General features: G+C 41.9%; 1 protein-coding gene across 22 annotated transcripts in view; it reads left to right on the top strand.

Annotated features, from left to right (window-relative positions):
* The window catches only part of Otopla (proton channel otopetrin-like a), a 75073-nt gene that overhangs the window by 35970 nt on the left and 19379 nt on the right, over nucleotides 1–19724 (top strand). For 6 of the 22 annotated variants that reach the window (XM_076420614.1, XM_076420615.1, XM_076420609.1 and 3 more), the window contains exons 2-3: nucleotides 1391–1629; nucleotides 3573–3715. In XM_076420614.1, coding sequence (XP_076276729.1) covers nucleotides 1391–1629; nucleotides 3573–3715 — 382 coding nt within the window. Of the gene's footprint in view, nucleotides 1–1390; nucleotides 1630–3572; nucleotides 3716–16216; nucleotides 19720–19724 lie in introns of those variants that run through there. The other 16 variants (XM_076420616.1, XM_076420617.1, XM_076420611.1 and 13 more) reach the window with 11 other exon arrangements.

Genomic DNA, 19724 nt, shown 5'->3' with positions numbered 1-19724 from the left:
GCAAAGATAAGAGAGCAAGAGAGAGAGAGAGAGAGAGAGAGAGAGAGAGAGAGAGAGTAAAATAGAGTGAAAGAGAGAGAGAGAGAGTAAAATAGAGTGAAAGAGAGGAAGCGTGTTAGAGAACCATGAGCACGGGGACGCGTTCGATGAAGCTTAACGACGCGAAAAGATTGTAATCCCGAGAGGGTGGGCACACGGAAGGCTTTGCCCGCTGTTCGATTCGATTGTCGCGTACACGATGACCAACATTACCGAGCTACAGTCTCGATCTCGAGAGGATCGATCGTGCTCGAACCTCCGCGGAGAAAGGGGAAGAATCGACCGGCACGGCGTGGCAGTTCGATGCATTATTCACAAGAGCACTGATTAGTCTTATCATTCCCAAATATCCTTCTTCTCTTCGTCGTCTAACTTTGAACCGATCAGCTTCCTCAGAAACTAGAGATGGATTCTCTGATGATTGAGCTTGAATCTTCAAGCAGTTTTTGTGTGTTCGCTACTATTGCAAGAGACCCTAGCAAGCTTCAAATTGCTAATTATTAGCCTGTGGATTCCATGCATTTGTGATAAAAAAGAGTTCGAAACATGAAAGATGTTGAGGAATTTGAAATTATTATTATTTTCTATTGAAATTTCACTTGAGAGGGAGAGATCAATTTCTATTCAATTCCTATCGGTTCAAATTAAGACAACATTTTTGTTTTGCATGAAAATCCGCAAGCTAATCAACCGCGCCTATGCACTTCCGTAAACAATTACATTATAGGTCGATGCTGCTTGTTAAACCATACATAATTTTTTTCTATCTTTAACAACAATCGAGTTATAATTCGATTCAGTTGCTAGATTCACTTTGTGTTCCTTGCAGAAGAAAAATCCTGAGTGTTACTAGTAATAATGGTTAACTGTAATGCGTAAATTGGGTCCAATCTAAGCAATCGTCTAAATCATAATAAATCATCCACTTTCCTCTAGGTAACAAAATTAAAAAGCCTCCTCAAATTCTTCTTGCTGGTCTAACCCAGTCACTAGTCTAAATTGTAATAAATAACTAAATTAAAAATCCTCAAAATTTATACATATATCTCGCTCCCTCTGAGTAGGCGTGGCCCCGCTACCTCTCAGTTGGCGTGGATCCGTGTCTACTAAATGACAATGATTCATATTTTTGGTCTAACCTAGTCGCTACTCTAAATCACAACAAATCGTGTACTTTCGCCTGGGTCACAAAATTAAAAATCCTCAAAATTTGTCTAGTTGCCTCAGGTAGACGTGGCTCCGCTGCCTCTTAATAGGCGTGGCTCCATAGGTCCAGGGGCCAAATCAATGCCCCACGGGGCCAACTATGCTTGTTTTTGGATCCATTTGAGCTAATCGATTTTGTATTTAGCAGATCGATCGAAAATCCATAAGTCTGAAGAGATGCAGCGGTGCCCGTATCTCCACGAGATGACGCAGCGCTTTTACTTGCAACGGACACCGACTGACGCCCAGGACATGGAACGACTCGACGGTACTCCTGTCAAGGAGCCCAATCTGCACAACGATTACCCTGCACACACGAACCCTGGAGTGATACCGGACCCACCGGAAATGCCTCCGGACTCGCTGATCGGCACAGTTGTCAAGGTACGAGATCTCGAGGACCTCTTCTGATCCGATCTGAATCCCTAAACACCGTGAAACTGTACTTGATGTCCGTTGACGAACCTCAATCAGATTCACACACGTGAAAACATGTCGAGTTTCTAGAATACTGTGATGTAAAATCATCATTGTCTTTCTTCTCTATTTTGAACGCAGATTTTATGAACTCGCGACAAAAATGAACACACGAAGTACAAAATTATAAGGGCATTAACTTATAACTAGACTGCGAACCTTTATGCAAAATAAAATGTTTATACATCAATTGCAATCTATAGGAGCTAAGTAAAAATTTATTTTGCTCATTAATAATTTTGATATGGTCAAAATAGTATATCGACATTGTTAAACTCTTTTAATCTCTTTTACCTCATTTTACTCACAATCAGTTTACTTCTAACTGTATAATTGATGAGGTTTGGGATCATTCGCTGCTTTATTTATGAATTGTCTCAAACATATTTATTTTTGGAGGTACTTCTTGTACATATGTTCTTCCTCTATGTTCATAAAAGTACACTTTTGTTTTAGAAAATGTTTATCCTATATGTATAAAGATTTAGAATCTAATAATCAGAAATGTATGTCCAATGATTCCATCAAACAACATTCCACAAAAGCGTCTCGCGACTCCAATATCTGCAACATAAAGAATCCAAAATAGTTTATTTTGACCAGCCAGTAGACCTTTAACACCCGCCGCGTCAGAAGCGATCCTTAGTTTCCTAAAGAACCCATATAAACTTCGCGCCACCCCATAAAGTCTGTGCAACGACCTTCGAGTTCAGTTTCACCACCCTCAAGCCTATCCGGCTAGCAGCAGGCAAGAACTATGCGGGCACCCTTGACACCGCGGGCATGCCGAATTTATGAAAATTGGTGTTGGACACTTGGCTAGTGAGCCTCGTAAACTTCGTCTACAAAGAAGCCCCCCAAGTATCCCCGGTCCCGCCATCCCCCATACACCGAAAGTTTCGTTAGTCGCGACAACCTCTTAGCTTTACCCCGTCTAGGGGGGGTGGAACAGAGAAGAATCGATTAGCTTACCGAGCCGACCGAATATTTTTCCTGCTGAATGACTACCCTCCCTCGTGGAACGGATAGAGCTATCCGCAGATGTCAAGATAAAAAATGGTGTGCTTTTTTTGCCTGGAGCCAGAGCCAATATTCGGAGTGGCAGACGCCAACAATTTTTCGTGCGAGCACCGCAGTGGAACGAATGAGCATTCCGAATGAAAAAGAATTCATAGATCAATCCCTGTTAGGTGTAATTAATGCATTGACATCCTAGTAATCATCTCCAAAAAGTGCCATACGATCAAGTAATTCATTCTAATAAAAATTGCAGAGTAGAAGCTTAACACTGGACTGTGAGCTTCTAGATATTTATGATTTATAAATAGACTGCGGGTTTTATGCATTCTGATTACATCCAGAACATGATAGTAGAATTATCAAAAGCAGAAATCAATTTTAATGGAACTTTTTTCTCTTGCAATTGATGTAGACAATTTCTATTTTGAATAGAGGGTTGAATACTATATTATTTTGGAATTAGAAGCAAAATGTCTACAATGATAGAACAGCTAATACAGCTACTATCAAGTTTCGAAAATGAAAGAACAATACAAAATACATTACATAAATTTATATGTAAGTATGTACAACATGTATGTTAAATGTACAGTATGTCTTGACATTTACATAAATGCAAAATATCTCCTATATTTTTTTAACGATACGAAAAGATGTTTGCCAGAGAGTGATAACTATTAAGATGCCAACAGAAAGTGGATGCTTATGTCAAATTGACTAATACAACAGGAAATAATCGCTCGAGTAGGGAATAATTTAGGAAAGAATCTCTAAAAATGTTTGTCTTTCAAAAAATGGTCTAACTGAATCCTTTAATTTTTTTATTCCAGCTGAATTCGGATGGATACGGATCGCATACGTCGCCGGCCCACGCGAGGCAACCCCTGGTTCCGCAAAACGCGAACAACCCACCTCTCTGCCTAACACCGACGCACACCAGTCCTGTCTCTGGCACACTGCCAAAGAACGCAAAGTGAGTACATTCTTACCAGCAGCGGATTCTTAAGATCCTCGGGACGAAACGAGCCTTTAAACCGACGCATGGACAATTCCCCGCCCGGGATAATTGCCTTTATGACTGCGTTCTTCGCACCGCGAAACGACCAACGCGGCACGCATAAACGACACGTGGCTCTTTATCTCTCGCGATCACGTTTCCATGGTTTAAAAATAGGGATTACGGATGTTTTCGAAACGGAGACGTGATTCGAGGTGATGTAAGTATCCGGAGAACGATGGTGGAGAATTAATGGGGCCGCGGAGGTAACTGCGATTGCTAAAATTGAACATTGGATGAGAAATTTGACGAGAATTTTATTACATGCATGGAAATAATGAAGGAAAAGTATTCGAAGTCGTACTGAGATTGTAAACAATGAGAGAATTTTGTGGACGATGAAAAAGAAATGAACGTGCTCCAAGCAATGACTACAATTGTCGAAATTAGACTTTGCTAATGAATTTATACTAATTTCCATCTTTATAAATTGTATTTGGGAAAAGTGGAATTAGGTGGAATATTATTTTCCTTGGACTTCTGAAGAATTCAATTTTATCCCTTTTCAGTCGGAGCTATTTTACATATTTCTTTCAACCTAGAATGATTCCATTCTATACGATTTTTTTTTTCATTTTATGGACATGAAATTGATATAATACCTCATACAATACTTAAGTGTTCAGCAATTGATTAGACGCCATCATATTTAATAACATAAACAATAGTTTCAATAATGGTACAGCAATATTTACTGGTGCCTGAGAGTCACCATTCGAGTGTTAAGGGTTAGTTTGATTTACGAATTGCTGTTTTAATATTATAAATTGTGACCCAATACTAAAAATGGAAATACAACGTTGAAACTAATAAAGCATAAGAACTAATATAAAGGAGAGGAATCTTTGTTTATTGATATAAAGAATTATTTCTAAGAAGACAGAAGAAGAACGTCTGCATTATATGACATAATTGACCAGAACTGTAAAATCGAATTTTTCGTAGATGCCTAGTTTTCAAGGAGGTCGAGTTAGTATTTCAACAGAGCGCCGCGCTGGTGCTATTGAATCAGTCTTGGCTCGCGTGTCTGTTCATCGCTCGCCGTTTCTACTTACGCTATGCTCGGATACACGTGTATCAGATCGCTTTTCCAAGTCAATTTCTCCGAACGTCGAGTTCTCTGTAAGCCAGGAATTCCTATAATACTATTTCTTTGTCCCAAGAACTGCTCTAACCTCTCATAACATGTACTCTAAAAGATCTTTTCTTATGCGCTTTTTACACAATTTGCAGACTATGCATTTCTATTTCTTACTTCTTACTTCTATGCATGTACAGAAATGTTGAGAAATGTACAGAAATGTACAGAACTGATTGTCACAAGAGGGACTTGAATAAGAATCTGCACTAGTATAAATACTATTAATAATATAGTGCAAACATTATTTGAAATATCAGTAAAATTATTTTTTCTTAAAGTGCACAGTCTACGTAGACATTTTCTTTCTTCTTTGTTGCTTTTAGCGTCAGACGTACTACCAAAGCTCATTCACTGATTACGTAAATCAAAATCTGTATTTTTTAAACAATCTACACGCGATTCGGTCTTAGTAGTTCATAATAATAATAGGATTTAGCTTGTATTATATACTCACACCTCTTGCATTCATACAAGAAAGGTACAGTATTTATTCGTATAAACGTGTTCATTCTTAACACTAAAATTAAAGTATTCCAGTTAGTGTATACTCCACAATTAGTATATATTGTCCTCCCATCAAATTCTGTTGTAAAATTTGCAAAATCCTGCCATTCAATTTAATTATTGAATTTTTGGCTGGAACAACGTTGGATGATATGAAATGAAAATATTACAAGAGAGCAGAATTTGATGGTAAAATAATAAAAGTTAATAGACCTTACATCCAACGTTGCTCCAATTCAATTAGGATAGTATACAATTATTCTTAAACCCAATGATCTCATAGCGCGGCGTCGAAAGTCAATCGAGCATTCCGCTTCATCTGAATTGAATTTTTCACGGTATCAATTTTACTATTCAAAGAAAATATTCTTCTAAAAACAGCAATGATTTGAAAACACCCAAAGAAGCATAATTCTCGAACTACATCCTACTTTTTCTAATAGTTTCACTATACCCTCAGTCTGCAACGTCCTCCACCAGAACAATCGCAAACTACCATCCAACAAAAAACCGGAAAAAAGTTCCTACATAAGAATTCGGAAACAACCATAAACGTCGCTAGCCCGGGGTAAAATAAACAGATAAATTGAAGACACCATGAAAGTCCGAAGTTCGCCGCCCGTTTTTAGCAACCGCGGTGCAATCACCCGTACGTAAATACCAACGCGGCAACATACAACTTTCTTTTGAAGTTTCGACAGCGTGGCGTAGGAACAACTTGGAGCATAACAGACACGTAACACTCGCATGCTCGTCGACTGTGGCCCCGGTTAAATATACTTCGCATTCGAGCCTTGTATTAGACGGTCATTTCGACGGCACGTGGGCATAACGTTATCGTTACGCGAACCCCGAAGAGCTTCCGCTATCGCGGGACCGTTCTTGGTAGGCTTTCGAGCGAAAATAGCCGGCACTGGGACGTACGATTTTACGATTTTGCCAGCTGACGGACACCGTCAGATGTCTGACAACACGATTATTATTTACGCTACTGTCCACGTGTATACAGACGTACTGCACGTTCCAACAGATTGCGTGTTTGTGCTACAGCAACGTCACTGGACAATGGGTTTGATGTATTTATAACAAACAACCATTTACATAATTACACAATATTTAATCCTTTGAAGTCGCAGCTGTTGTATCTCGAAAATTAAACATTTCTTCCGACGTAGACTAATTCCATTCTATGTGTTTCTTTTTTCATTTTATGGACATGAAATTGATATAATACCTCATACAATACTTAAATATGTAGTAATTGGTTAGATAACAACATATTTGTTGGTAGTTAATTCAGAATAGTGGTACTGGCATTTTTCGACTGTTAATGGTTGAAACAGTAGAAGAATTTAACCCTTATCCGTCCCTCATTTCACAAACTGAATCTGTTCCTCGGTGTCTTCACACAGTGGTAAAAGATCGATGAAGTAACAAGGTAAACAGTTATTTTTCGATGTTTTTTTATTCAAATTGATGAGTTAACATTCACATCTTAGGTTTTTCGGTTATGTGTTTCGCATTAAAATAATAAACGACACGAAGTTTCGGATAAGTTCACCTACAAATAACAGAACAGTGTAATTTATTTCGGGAAAACTATGTCAAATTGACACGAGGAACGGATGAGGGTTAAAGAATTTAAATATGTCCATATATTAGTGCAAAAATATTTAAAAAATATATATATACAGGGTGCGGCCGAATAACATGTACTAGTGGGCAGGAGGTGGTTCGTTATGAAAAAATAAGAACAAAATATGCAATAAAATTTTTTCATTTAAAGCTTAGTTTTCGAGAAAATCGAGTTTGAAAATTCTATCCGTACGTATGCTGTTACGGCTCGACAAACCGTAACTCAGCCGTGAGTTAGTCGATATAATATCATCAACTTATGAAAATTATTGAAGGGATTGCATGAATAGTTACTAAGGAAATACAGTACATGATATGTAGACAGTGGAATTTATGCACTTGTGCCCAAACTGAATGGGTGTAATTTCAAATCATACAGATATTCCAAGAATTTAAGAGTATCGATACGGTTCTTAAATCTTAATAAAACCACTAAAGCAAGAAAGTCCTCTTTGGCCCCAATGTCATACAATTAATGTAAACGATTTTTTAATGTGTGTAAAGATCCGGAGTCTGATAATATGCATGGTGAACCGCAGAATCTGATCGGTACACTGGTATACTCTTAAGGTGTGCTTAAAGAAATGACAGAAGAATACTGTTAAGAATATACCGAAAAGAAACAAAAATAAATAAAGGTTCAAACGATCGTAAGTCAACAGTCCGACCAACTAGCCAGGTTTTTCCAGCCTCGTAACAAGTTCTCAATCAGATTCATTCTGTGAAAACACATATCGAGTTTCTAGAATACTATGCTATACATTCATCATTGTCTTTCTTCTCTATTTTGAACACAGCTTTTGTGAACTGGCGACAAAAATGAACAGATGAAGTACAAAACTATGAAGAAATTAACTTATAACTGTATAGTTTGTGATGTTTTTGGGGACTGTTTATTTATCAATATTGTCAAATATATTTTTGGAGGTTAATAAAAGTACACTTTTGTTTCATCTCTGTTTTAGACAATAGTTTTAGAAAATGTTTATCCTGCGTAAAAATCTGGAGTGTAATAATCAGAAATACACGTTTAATTAATCTGCAATATAAAGAATCAAAGTAAAGAAACAAATAATTAAAGGTTAAAACGAACGTAAGTATCGTCAACAGTCCGACCAGCTAGCCAGATTTTTCCAGCCTCGTAACAAGTGGTTCCTCGCGGAGAGACAGATAAAATATGCAGTCTCTCTCTCTAACGATCGTGCACGATCATTTTCTCGTGGAGCCGTCAGGCAAGGATAATCCGCTGTCCCAGTTTTCATTCCGGGTCAAAAAGCTTCGGCCAGAGCCCCTTTAATTTTTATTTTACGTGGAGGACGTTTTCGGCGAGGTCAACTCGGTTAGCATCTGTATTCCGAGCGGTCCGTTTTTATTTTCTCCAGCTATCCGAGAGTGTTGCTCAGCAATATTTGAAGACAGCGGCCGCCGCCGGATCCGTAGCTCTGTCCCGATTTCAGCGATCCTTTTAAAGAAATCCGAGGCTCTTTAGTGCCTTTTTTGCTCGCGGGAACATGGCGCAAGGCTTACCATCTTCGGCGGACTCGTCGCAAAACGCCTCGGGTAGGTCGCATCAAGATGGCGTGAATATTAAGAGGGATAAATCCTGGCTCACGTAATCTCTATAGTCTCATAGTCAGGCTCGATGATCCGGCTAACGAAATTTCCCCGGTGAATAATGCCCCGAAGTATTCGGCCATACGTCTTTCCGTCGCTTTTCGAATTCGATCCAAGTTGCCGCGTTAATCACGCGACGGAATGAATGGAAACGTCGCGTCGTAGTTTCATAACCGGGGAAACTTCTAAACTGTTCGTTGCACTAGAAAATGACTTGAGAAATCAAATTTTGTGAAATTTTAAGCCAGTTCGCGGAGTTCGCCGTACGCTTTATATGTACGAATTATAATGTTTTAGAAAATTGAAGGCATGGTACACTTCCATTATATTTCTGTTTCACTTTGACCTAATTACTTTTGCTTATAGCCGTTTTCAAGGGGTTGCTCTTTCTGTACGCGGAATCAAAGTTCCGATTATTGTGAACGTATCTGTTAATACTTTAAGAGAAGTGTTTTATCTTCGTAGGCTCCTTAAAAATAGTTTGACGAATGAAGGGCGTTTTCAATTAATGTTCATCTAGTTTTGTTCGACATTTTAAGTTAACCAATTATATAATCAAAATCAAATTACAACATCGTTGTAAGAAAATAAAAAATTATACATCTAAATTAGAGAATAAGCGAAGTTTTATCTGAGGATTCATTCTAGTATAGTGGATGAATCTACATATACATATTCTACGTTGTTGCATTGATCCATTGATCAAGAGTTTTTAAAAAGATACCTTTCAATTTGTAAAAGCTTCCTCAACAAAATGACCATTCCATATTAATTTATTAACCCAAAGTTATCATATGTATTTTATACCCCTCAAAAAGGTTAAGGTAACAATATGAAAATGATTGCATATTTTTCTAAAGACAAGGAAAAATATAGGAAAATTTTTTAGGCATATGTCAGAGCCTGAAAGACAATTGCGTGAACAAAGTGTGAAAAGTCACATAGTCAAAATACGATTGTAGGCGCAGAGTCGATGTAAGTAAGATTATTAGTAAATCTTGTTGTAAGATCAGGAGGAAGGGCGGAGAATTTGGCGGTGAGTTGGCCAGGGGCGGCGAAGGGCTGAAGTTTTGGAACCCCGATCCCTTCCCTCATCCGAGATTTTAGTTCTGGAGACGCGGAATCGTGGCAGCACTGCCAGCGGGACTCGAAATCAATACTCGGTGTGCGTGAGTCTGGCCTGTCGCAATCCTTGCAACGCGATATTACACCACGCAGAAAAATGCTGGGAGCACAGGCAGGTATTGCGCGGCGTATCGGTGACCTGATCCAGATCATCCAAGGGAACGTGATCGTTGCTCGTTATGCGTCTATTCACCTGATAATCATCCGCACACCTGACCACCCCCGACTAACACGCAAAGTGCGTCTTCATTTAAGAATTTCCCTTGATAATTCAGTTTCCGGACCTTGAGCGCATCCTGTATCTATCATATAATCAGTAATTTTATGCGATGACTCTAAATCTGTCTTCAGAATTGATTTGTTGCGTTATTTTCCTAAAAAAGAAAAAAATCAGACGTTATGGGAAAATAGGCTCAAATTTATAGAAAAAATGTGAATTCTTTAAGAAATAATTAGCCACAAACGTTTCCATCTCCAGTGGATGAGGGGTGCTTTCTACCTCTAAAAAGCGTATTTAGCCGAAACAAAAAAACACGTATGTATTTAATATTTTTCGGTGTTTAAGAAATTCAAATCAGTGAGTATTAGTTGGGTAGTGTTACTTGTTAGTACGACAGTAATGGTGTTTTAGAGTTATTTAAATTGAAATATCTCCTGAACTACTAACTTTTCGACATGCGTAGGTTAGTACTTTTTTATAACGAATGTCCAGCTGCATCGATTGATGTATTAAGAAATACCTCATTCTATTTAAAAAATCGAAGTTGACCTTCATATGACCTTTACGCGTCCACCTGTAAAAAAATAAGTACACTACACAATGTACCCCTTCAGTCCATGCAACTCCTGTATTCAAAACTTTTTTTTTAGGTTTTTTTTGGTTATTATATGTGTGCAAGTTGCGTGGACCACCCTGTATATTTTGAATTATGCATTAACGAAGTAAAATTTAATGGCGTTAGAAATATACATATAGAACAAGTTATTCTTTTTTTTATAATTTATTATTGAAAATTGGTACCTCTCACACACAGTGCACTTAATCGAGAGGTGCCTCCTTTAAAGATTCTTCAGCAACTAACGATATCACAAAAACACAGTATTATAATTTAAAACTCTGTGAAAGTTTTCGTTATTTTTGAAACATGCATAATTATAATATGTATAATATGTAGTAATTAACATAAAATGGCAAGAAACAAAGCAGCAAGAAACACGTACCCCATAACTTCGTTCGAGTATTTTCCACAAAAATATTAGAAATTACAGAAGGATTCAAATATAACTATACTAATTAAACGAATGACTTTTTCGGGCATGTTCCTATCGACAAGCACCTTGCATCTCGTCGAAAACGAAAAGGAAAGCTGAAAAGATTGTCGCAGGAGATTGTGTATCGCGTGACACGTAGCATCGCGATAATCCTCGCGCGATCACTCGAAACGATTGCCGGAATGATCGAGGGTGGTTTCGAGGGTGATCGAGTCCTCTCCGTCTTTTCTAGCGATTGCTAGACGAAACGGGACACGCAAAGAGACAGTAGAGAAGAAGAACACAAAATATAAGGAGACAGAGGATCATGATTGAGAGAGACACAGCAGATTTGGTGGACGTTTGCCAAGTATCTCGATCATCGTGCTGCCAAACGGTCGCCGACCTCCCGACGGAAAAACAACCGTGGAAATCCATTACCATACGTGCGGCCGCATCGATTCGTCGACGCGAGTGAAGGGGATGAGCACTGCGAGCCTAGCAGACTCTTTTGTAGCTCTGAATGGTGTATGTCAACGAGTATGGTTATTATTTTCAAAATCTACAGATGAAATTAGGAGAAACTGGTGAAAATAAATGGAGGACAATTGGAGGAAAAGGAAATCTCATAAAAGGCGAATGACACCTAGAAGTCTTTTTTATTGAGGCCTGGACTCAAACGATATAGAGCTGATTAGTGAATGAAACTGGAGAAGGAGATCTAGTCCTTTGCTAGCTACTTTATCAATACAAAGGACATAGACTTGATAGACGCCAACAGATAACAGAAGGCAGAGTCTTATGACTTCTTTTAAAGGATAATGGAAATCTGAAGTGTCTTTTACAACTTCACTATTGTGATGCGAACAATCTAGACCTGGTAGACACCAGAAGCTAGTATAAAAGATTTTGGTAAAGGACAACTGAGATGTCTGCTGTATGCTATATTCATATGAAAGATTCAGATCCTTCAGACCTTGGCAGATAATAGAAAAACTATAAAAGGAGGATCAAACCAAGATGTCTCTCCCATTCACTATCTCAACGCAAAAGACGCATCACAGAAAGAGATCCTGAAGAAGATGATGAACATCTGAGTCACCTATTCTGTTCACCATGTTTATAAGCAACTATCACGCGAAGAAACTACCCTGGAAAGAAACCTAGGACAAGAGAGGTGTCTCCTTCATTCACTATCTCAACGCAAAGGAAACAAATGCCACGTAGGAAGATGATGTTCATTCCTGACGCAGTTTCTTCAAGGTTCCGTCACATCATTGGGGACGATTGTCGAACACAACGCTGGAGGAATCTTTCGAGTGGTAATAATCCCTGCGATCGCAATCATAATCAAGGGTCGATTCCAGTCAGCCGAATCGAAAAGGGTCGTGCACACTCCACTCGAGAATTTTGTAGCAGGGAAAGGTTACTGACCTCGGCTGGCAGCGTTATCGAGCGGGTCACTGGGTCGTAGAACCACAGAGCATATCATCCCCCTTGCACCCCTTCGCAGCCACCCCCATTTCGACGCCCACCCCCGGCCCAGGTCTCCCACCTCTCGGTGTTCCGGATCCTCCCGTGGGAACGCGGCCGAATGTGCGCAAGAGACGCTTCCCGTATCCCGAACTTCCAGGAAACACTCTTGCGAGGAGCTTTCTCCACTTGATGGAATTAAAAAGTTGCGGGAACCGAGCCACGGGACGCCGCGCCGATCCGTGGCTGGACCGGCTTTGGACGCCCTTGGTGGTGGGCCAACGGCTACTAGGCACCTTCTGGACCCATACGAGGGTGCTACCTAGCAAAGTATAGTGTACAATAGGTGGTTTACCTTCTTGTAATCCATAGATCATTTTCACCAGGTTTTTATACAGTAGATATGGGTCTGGGAACTACTTCCTCTTGTTGGCTTATGTTTGCGAGTTTATATTTGGGCTTATGGATTATATTATACATAGGGACTGCGAGAAATATTGTGAAAATAAGCAGAAGTTGTGTGCTGTCTATAGACTTTCCCTTATGGGCACTCTCTATGAACTTGTCTTGTTAGTTCAGGAAGAATAGTTGAAAGTGGAAAGAATGCTTGCATGTTCTTCTTTTCCTGTTCCACTTGTACAGCCTGTTGAGAAATTATAAGTGAATTTTTTTATTAGAGAATGTGAATATACCTTGTGTATGTTATACCCTTCAGATGTCAGTGTCTTATAAGCGAACATTCAATTTACTAATGTATCTGCTCGAGAAATGTTCTAAATGGGTCCTCAGCTTTTGGCACACCCTGTATGTTTTACTCCAGTTTCCCAGCCTCGGTTTTTTGGGTCAGGTTTTAAAACAGCCCCTGGCAGCAGCTCGCTTTTATGCGATATTGTATGCACTCTGTACTCCTTAATGTTTACGCGCTATTATTGTCTATAATAGAGGCCGTAACAATAGTAATTATACTGCAGATTCGTATGCGTTTAAAAATCTGCAGAACTCGAATCGTGCTAAAGTCGAAGATTTTGAATGTTCTTCTTTCTGCAGGAGAAATATTCCTCGTGCAAACAGTTAACTTTTACATAATTCTAATAAATAGATTTCTAAATTAATAATCAAAATACTCATTTTGCGAAATTTAATTTAATTAAATTAATGTTTTCATTGTTTTATATTTACCTATGTATGTTTCTCATAATGGTATAAAATCCGCGGTGTACTAATAGACGGTTGGTTAGACATTGTCATCAAAATTGTCCCAGATACTTGTAGCACTATTAAGGGTGTACCTTGGTTTGCAATTATAAAGCTGGTTGACTTCTTACCCCAATCTTCCCGTTCGCCAGAAGCGGAGCTAAACCTATATCAACAAAGGGCTGTCCCTAGCAGTGAGAAGAGAAGGCAGAGTGTGCTCGAAGAACGTTGAGAAACATTGGCGAAAGAGACTGTAGTTAGTAGTTAGCTCAACTGTTTATGAACACGTTGAATAAGACGATTATCTCTACCTCCCTCTAATTACTCAAGAGAATCTGCATAAACACTATACCGAAACAATAAATAAAGACTATCCATCTTCCTCGAGGTAAGCATTCACATAACCAGTTCATTAAGCCAGTTCATCAGCCACATAACAAATCTCTTCATACATAATTTAATGACCTGAATAACCTATTAATGATGCACTGATAAGCAGCGAATTTTATGCAATTGAAGATGGAAGAGCTAACGAAATAATTGACACTACTAAACTTCGCACAAAAGTTTACCGTCTACTTATTAAAAGCGACTCCCAAAATGACTGTAACTAGAGATAGGAAGTTTAATGCATTGCCTACCTCTAAGAGCTCATTTGAATTCAAATGGACGCTCCTAATTAATTCGAGACGTCGTCGCCGCGAACTTAAAAGCGCAGCACGAAACGGCGCGAGCCATCGGAGCAATTAAAAATGATTCGACGGTTCTCGGATTGGCAGAGCGTGCCAAAAATCCTGCGAATTCGACGAGTCCATTGACCAGATGTAGGGAGGACCAGGAGTGGGGCGTGTTCCCTCGGGAATTGATTGCGGAAAGCTGCGAGGAATTCGCGATAGCGCACGCGTTCGCCGGGAAGAATCCGCGCGTAGACAAAAGACAAGAGAGGGCGAAAAGCTCGCGTCGTAGACGACGATGAGCGTTCAACGAAAAGGGTGCTTCACCGATTCCCGGTAACTGCACCCCAGCGAGCAGACCAGGTGAACAAAGGCGGCCAGGTGAACGCATCGATGCTACCTTGTCTTCTGCCACGTCCGGCTCGACGGGAATAGATACCGGGAGGATATTTAAATAACCACCGGCACCGGTCGTTTATAAATGGAAAGAGGACGTTACCTGAATATTTATTCACCGTTTATCATCGAGCAGTCTGAATGAGCGCTGGAGAACGGCGGAGTAGGTCTAGCGAGCGAGCAATTCCTCCGCTTCCGTAGCCTTCGCGAACCTCTGGAACTCTCTGATCAGAAAAAATATAGGACAGAGACACTTGGAAGAACGCGACGGAAATCGAAATAAAGAACGATGGAATGAGCTCGAGCACTTGGCAAGCAGGTTCCAACGTAGGCTAGATGCTGGGGAAAGAAATTGTACACGCGAGACGGATCTAACCTCAGGTTCTAACCTGAACGTAACTGTACTATTTACGTGGAGGATCGAATACTGCTTGAATGGGCTCGAAGTTATGAAATCTTGGTTTTTACGAAAATTGTTGCCTGTTCGGTATCTTGATCTGCCCGTCAAGATTGAGTGTGATAGTTTTTTAGGAATGTTCTCTAGAATAATAGAAAATGGTCAAGAACTCTAAAGTAGAAGCTGATAGGCAATGTGTGAATACCGAATTCTTGAATTTAAATGGATTCATCATGAAGGACGACCTTCCAGCTTTGATTTAAGTCCTCGAACGATCTAAAATTCCCACGCGAATACATTCTAAAATTGGCTCGAAGCAATCCTTCAACATCCCATCATTTTTGTCTGATCTATCGATCTAGATTTCTCTATCTTCTAACGTGATTTCGAATTTTCTTTGAAACTTAAGAGTTTCACTATCATTACAACACAGTAAAATCAAGCATTTCAAACGACGTATCATTTGAAAACAGTTACAAACTCCACAAATAAAAAAGGAGTGTGTATACTGAGCCTCCAAACGGCATCATTTAGCTACTCAACCCGTGGGGATTCATTTAAACAGCTATCCAATTAGCTGCGACCTCGATGCAAGCATATCTTCGCGTGCAACACAGTATTTTTAAAAACTACAATGTAAAATCTGCTGATCAAAACATCCAAGTCAAAATTGCCCCAGAATCAAGTCTATCGATCGATTAGCCATTCGCAGCGAAAATTCGCGGGTCGCCACCTGTGCAAACACAGTCACCGCGATCGCGATCACGTCTTCAGAATGATCGGAAGACGCTGGAGAGTCCATAGGCTCTCGGATTAAATCACGAGCTGTGGCCTCACGGAGATCGTCGAACGACACACAATCGAGGGCGCGGGTGTGCTGTCGAGCGGCAGGGACGTCGGAGGGTTGTCGAGCTCCCCGCGGTTACGACGGAAATTAAAAGGCAGGGAAACGGGGACACGTAGGGTACGACTAGAAAAAATTCATGACGCGACGCGAGAGAGATTCCGATGGGACAAAGGGGGTCCCGGCCGAGGTAGACCAGCGGAGAGGAATCGTAGTAGAGGATTCTCGTTGGACCTCCACGCTGGAGACCACGGCTGCATGCTGAGGGGTCGCAGCAAACCAAAAAAGAGAAAAAGAGACGGGGAGACAGAGACAAGAGAGAGGAAAGGAGAGTGGGGAAGAAAGAGAAGAGACCGGGGGAGAACAAGAGAGGTAAAGAACAAGAGCACGCGAGAAAGACGAAGATGCCAGATAGCAAAGGGGGAGGAAGTGGGACCGCGCGCGTGCGAAAGGGGTGAAAAAGACAGTGACTACGAGCGGCGCGAAGGATTCAGAGAAGGAGAGAGGCAAGACAGCTATAGAGGTAGAGGGAGAAAGAGGGAAAAAAGGGGGCCGGAAGCGGGAAAGGGATAGTCGGAGAGAGCACGGCGAGAGACGGGACGCTATAGAGTGAAAGGCCGGTGCGGGCGGCAGTGCGCTTGTGCAAGAAGCTGCCGCTGCCCGGGAAGAGACCTCCCGGCCAGCCTCAGTCTCCGGGATGCTGGGGGCGGCGATCGTGATTCTACCCCCATTTCACCGTGCTCCGATAACATAGTCCATCTCGCTCGGCTGCTGTCGGTCCGTCCGTCGGTCGGTCGGCTCGTGTTCAGGTTCCTCGCGGATTAACCCTAGTCGCCTGTGCGCCCACCATAAGGTAGACACCCTTTCGGTGTCCTCCATCATCTATCTCTCTCTTGTTCCTCTTTACCGTTCACCATCCCTCCGGTGGTTCTACCGTGGTCGTTCTACCCCTCGTTCGTTCCCATCCCCGTTCTATCTCTCTCTCTCTCTCTCTCTGGTCGACCTTCCTCCATCCCTTCTCCGGCTCTACGCTTCACACCCTTTTCCGCCGAACCCTGGGTGCAGTCACCGCGAGAACCTTCAGCCAACCACCTCTCCAGCAGGTGAGCTTCCTTGGTCGTGGCATCGGTCTGCTAGCGGCGGCGGCTAGATATCGTTATCAGTTGGCTCGGGTTGTTGTGCACTCCGTTAGTGATCGTGGTGGCTGGCCTAACAGCTACGCTGCCACCACATCGTCGACGTTGTTCCGCCACCGTCGCTCCGTCGACGTCGACGTCGGTCAACGGAGCGAGAGAGTGCTCGATCCTCCCAGGGCTCTCAGGTTCGATCGTGTGCACGGGAATTTCCATTTGCTCGCTCGACCAAGTGCGCGGGATCACAGAGAGAGAGAAGCTTTGGGGCTGGCCCGGCCTCGGTCCTTCTCTCATCCTTCTTTGCCCTTCTTCTGTCGCTCTTCTTCGATGCTCCCTGCTTGATAGTCTGCTTGCTTGCCAGCTTGCTTGCTAGCCCTTCGTCTTTCCGAGCGATGGCGGGCCCGACGCGATGTTCAACGTTGAAACCTCCCTCTTCTGCTACAGCTCAATGAGTCAGTCCGTCGGGTGTTCTCGCGACAGGTATCGTGCGTAGGTAATCGTCACTTGCTGAGAATGGTAATCTGCCTGGGGAGAGTGAGACGTTTTTCATGGTTGTTGGATCGGAGGTGATTTTCTATGAATTCGTTCACTGAATCTCTTCTGACGCGAGACTGAATTTATGCCTTATCTCCTGAGATGCAGTGAGATATATGATAGTGGAACGTCCTGGAAGATGTTAGGTGTTATTGGATGACGTGTGATTGTTTGAGGACGTATCCTCTGAGGTTGGTTCACTGATCTTCGCTAGGTTCGAGCTCCCTCCACTGGAACAGTTCGATAAGTCGTTCTAGTTGAAACTATGTAGATGAGTGATCAGTCGTTGTAGATCAGTGAAACAGTAGTTCGATCCTATTTTATTTTCCCGGCTAGGTAGATGATCATAAAATTCAATCGAGATAGTTCAGCAATCTTTGTCACTGTATCCTCCCTCTTCCGGTCCAGTTCAATAAACCAGTGGTACGACGCTACTTTACTGGCTCGTTCTAGATAAAGGTGCGCGGACGATCATAACTATTCAATCGAGATAGGACAATGATCCCTGTCACGGAACTGCAGCCTATCTGTTCTGGTGCAGTTCAATAAACCAATGGTTCTATATTAGGTTATATTCAGTTGATTATACAGAGGTGTGGAGATGAACATAAAAATGCGATTCAGATAATCGAATATTCTTTGTTACTAACTACAGCCTCTCTTTACAGTTCACTGAAGCAATAGTTCGATGCTGTTTTATTGTCTCGTTACAGTTAAGCGCGTGGATGATAAAAATTATCCAGTTCAATAAGCTAGTGATTGCAAAGATAATCATAAATCTTCAATCGGATAATGATCTTTGTCAATGTACTGCAGGCTTCATCTTCTGGTGCAGTTCATTACACCTGTGCTTCAATGCTAGTTTATACTATCCCCATCTAGATAAAGGCGTGCTTATCCTAAATTTTCAATGGAGGTATTGTAATGATTTTTATCACTGAGCTGCAGCCTCCCTCTTCTGGACTAGTCTGAAAACCAGTGTATCCCACTAAAATCTTTCTATCTTGCGCCAGCTAGATACATATAAACAATCTTTTAAACTATAAGAATTTTCATAGTCTCTCTCCTCAATTAGATCCTCCATGGATAATTTCCACCATTATCAGACAAAGCTGAGCCTAGCAGAAAGCCATTTTAAACAGCCTCGATGTTCCTCGTCTTTCACACGTCTAAAGCCGGAAAAGTCTGCCTGCCATCGCATTCCCACCTCATCCAAAATCTCTGCAGAAGTCAGCTCTCGGCATATCTCATTTGCATCCTCTCGCAATCTTCCTCATCTTCTCCGTCGTCGTCGCGCGTCGGGGCGCAGAAGGAGTTGCGCTCGGCGCGCGTTCTCCTCTCTCGCTGAGGGAAAAATCCGAGGGTTCCCTCGCGCAAGCGTGATCCGCGGAATCGAATAAACACAGAGCAACAATTCGGGAGAGAGTTTTGACTCGCGCTTCCTGCCCTCCTTTTCGGAAACGGTGTCTCGGAGTCCGCTGGCCGAGAAGGATCATCCGCGCGTCGCTCTTGTATCAAACCTCCTCTCATCATCTACCTCTTTTATTCTCATCTGAATCGTTTACACGCTTGTGTGGAAGGGAGGATCGAACACTTGCTGCATACGTTGGAATCGTCTGGATCCGTTGTAGGCGTTCGCCAAAATGGCGGCGGTGGCGTAACATCGAGTGACGTTCGCAGTTCGTCGGGTCCCTTCTTGGGGGAGGATCCCTCGATCGAGGAGTTGACATTTCGTTGATCGCAAAACCCGTAAAGCTAGCCGATTGTGTCGGTGCCAGGGCCGCTCGTGAGGGGCTATGGAATCAGCGATGGTGGGTGGCGGTGATTGCAAAGTCGCCACCGTGGAGGTCGAGGCGGCCGCGGCGGACAACACGGCGACCCTCCCGGTGACCAGGCCGCTGAACCCGCAGAGTTCGTCGCCGAACGCGCAGGACAACGCCGAGAAGAACAACGCCGCGAACAAAGAGATGGAGCTGAAGAACGTCCGGTCCACCCCAGCCAAAAAGTAAG

The sequence above is a fragment of the Lasioglossum baleicum genome, chromosome 3, assembly GCF_051020765.1.
Source record: "Lasioglossum baleicum chromosome 3, iyLasBale1, whole genome shotgun sequence".
NCBI classification, from domain to species: Eukaryota; Metazoa; Arthropoda; class Insecta; order Hymenoptera; family Halictidae; genus Lasioglossum; species Lasioglossum baleicum.
This window is presented reverse-complemented; position numbering and strand designations above follow the sequence as displayed.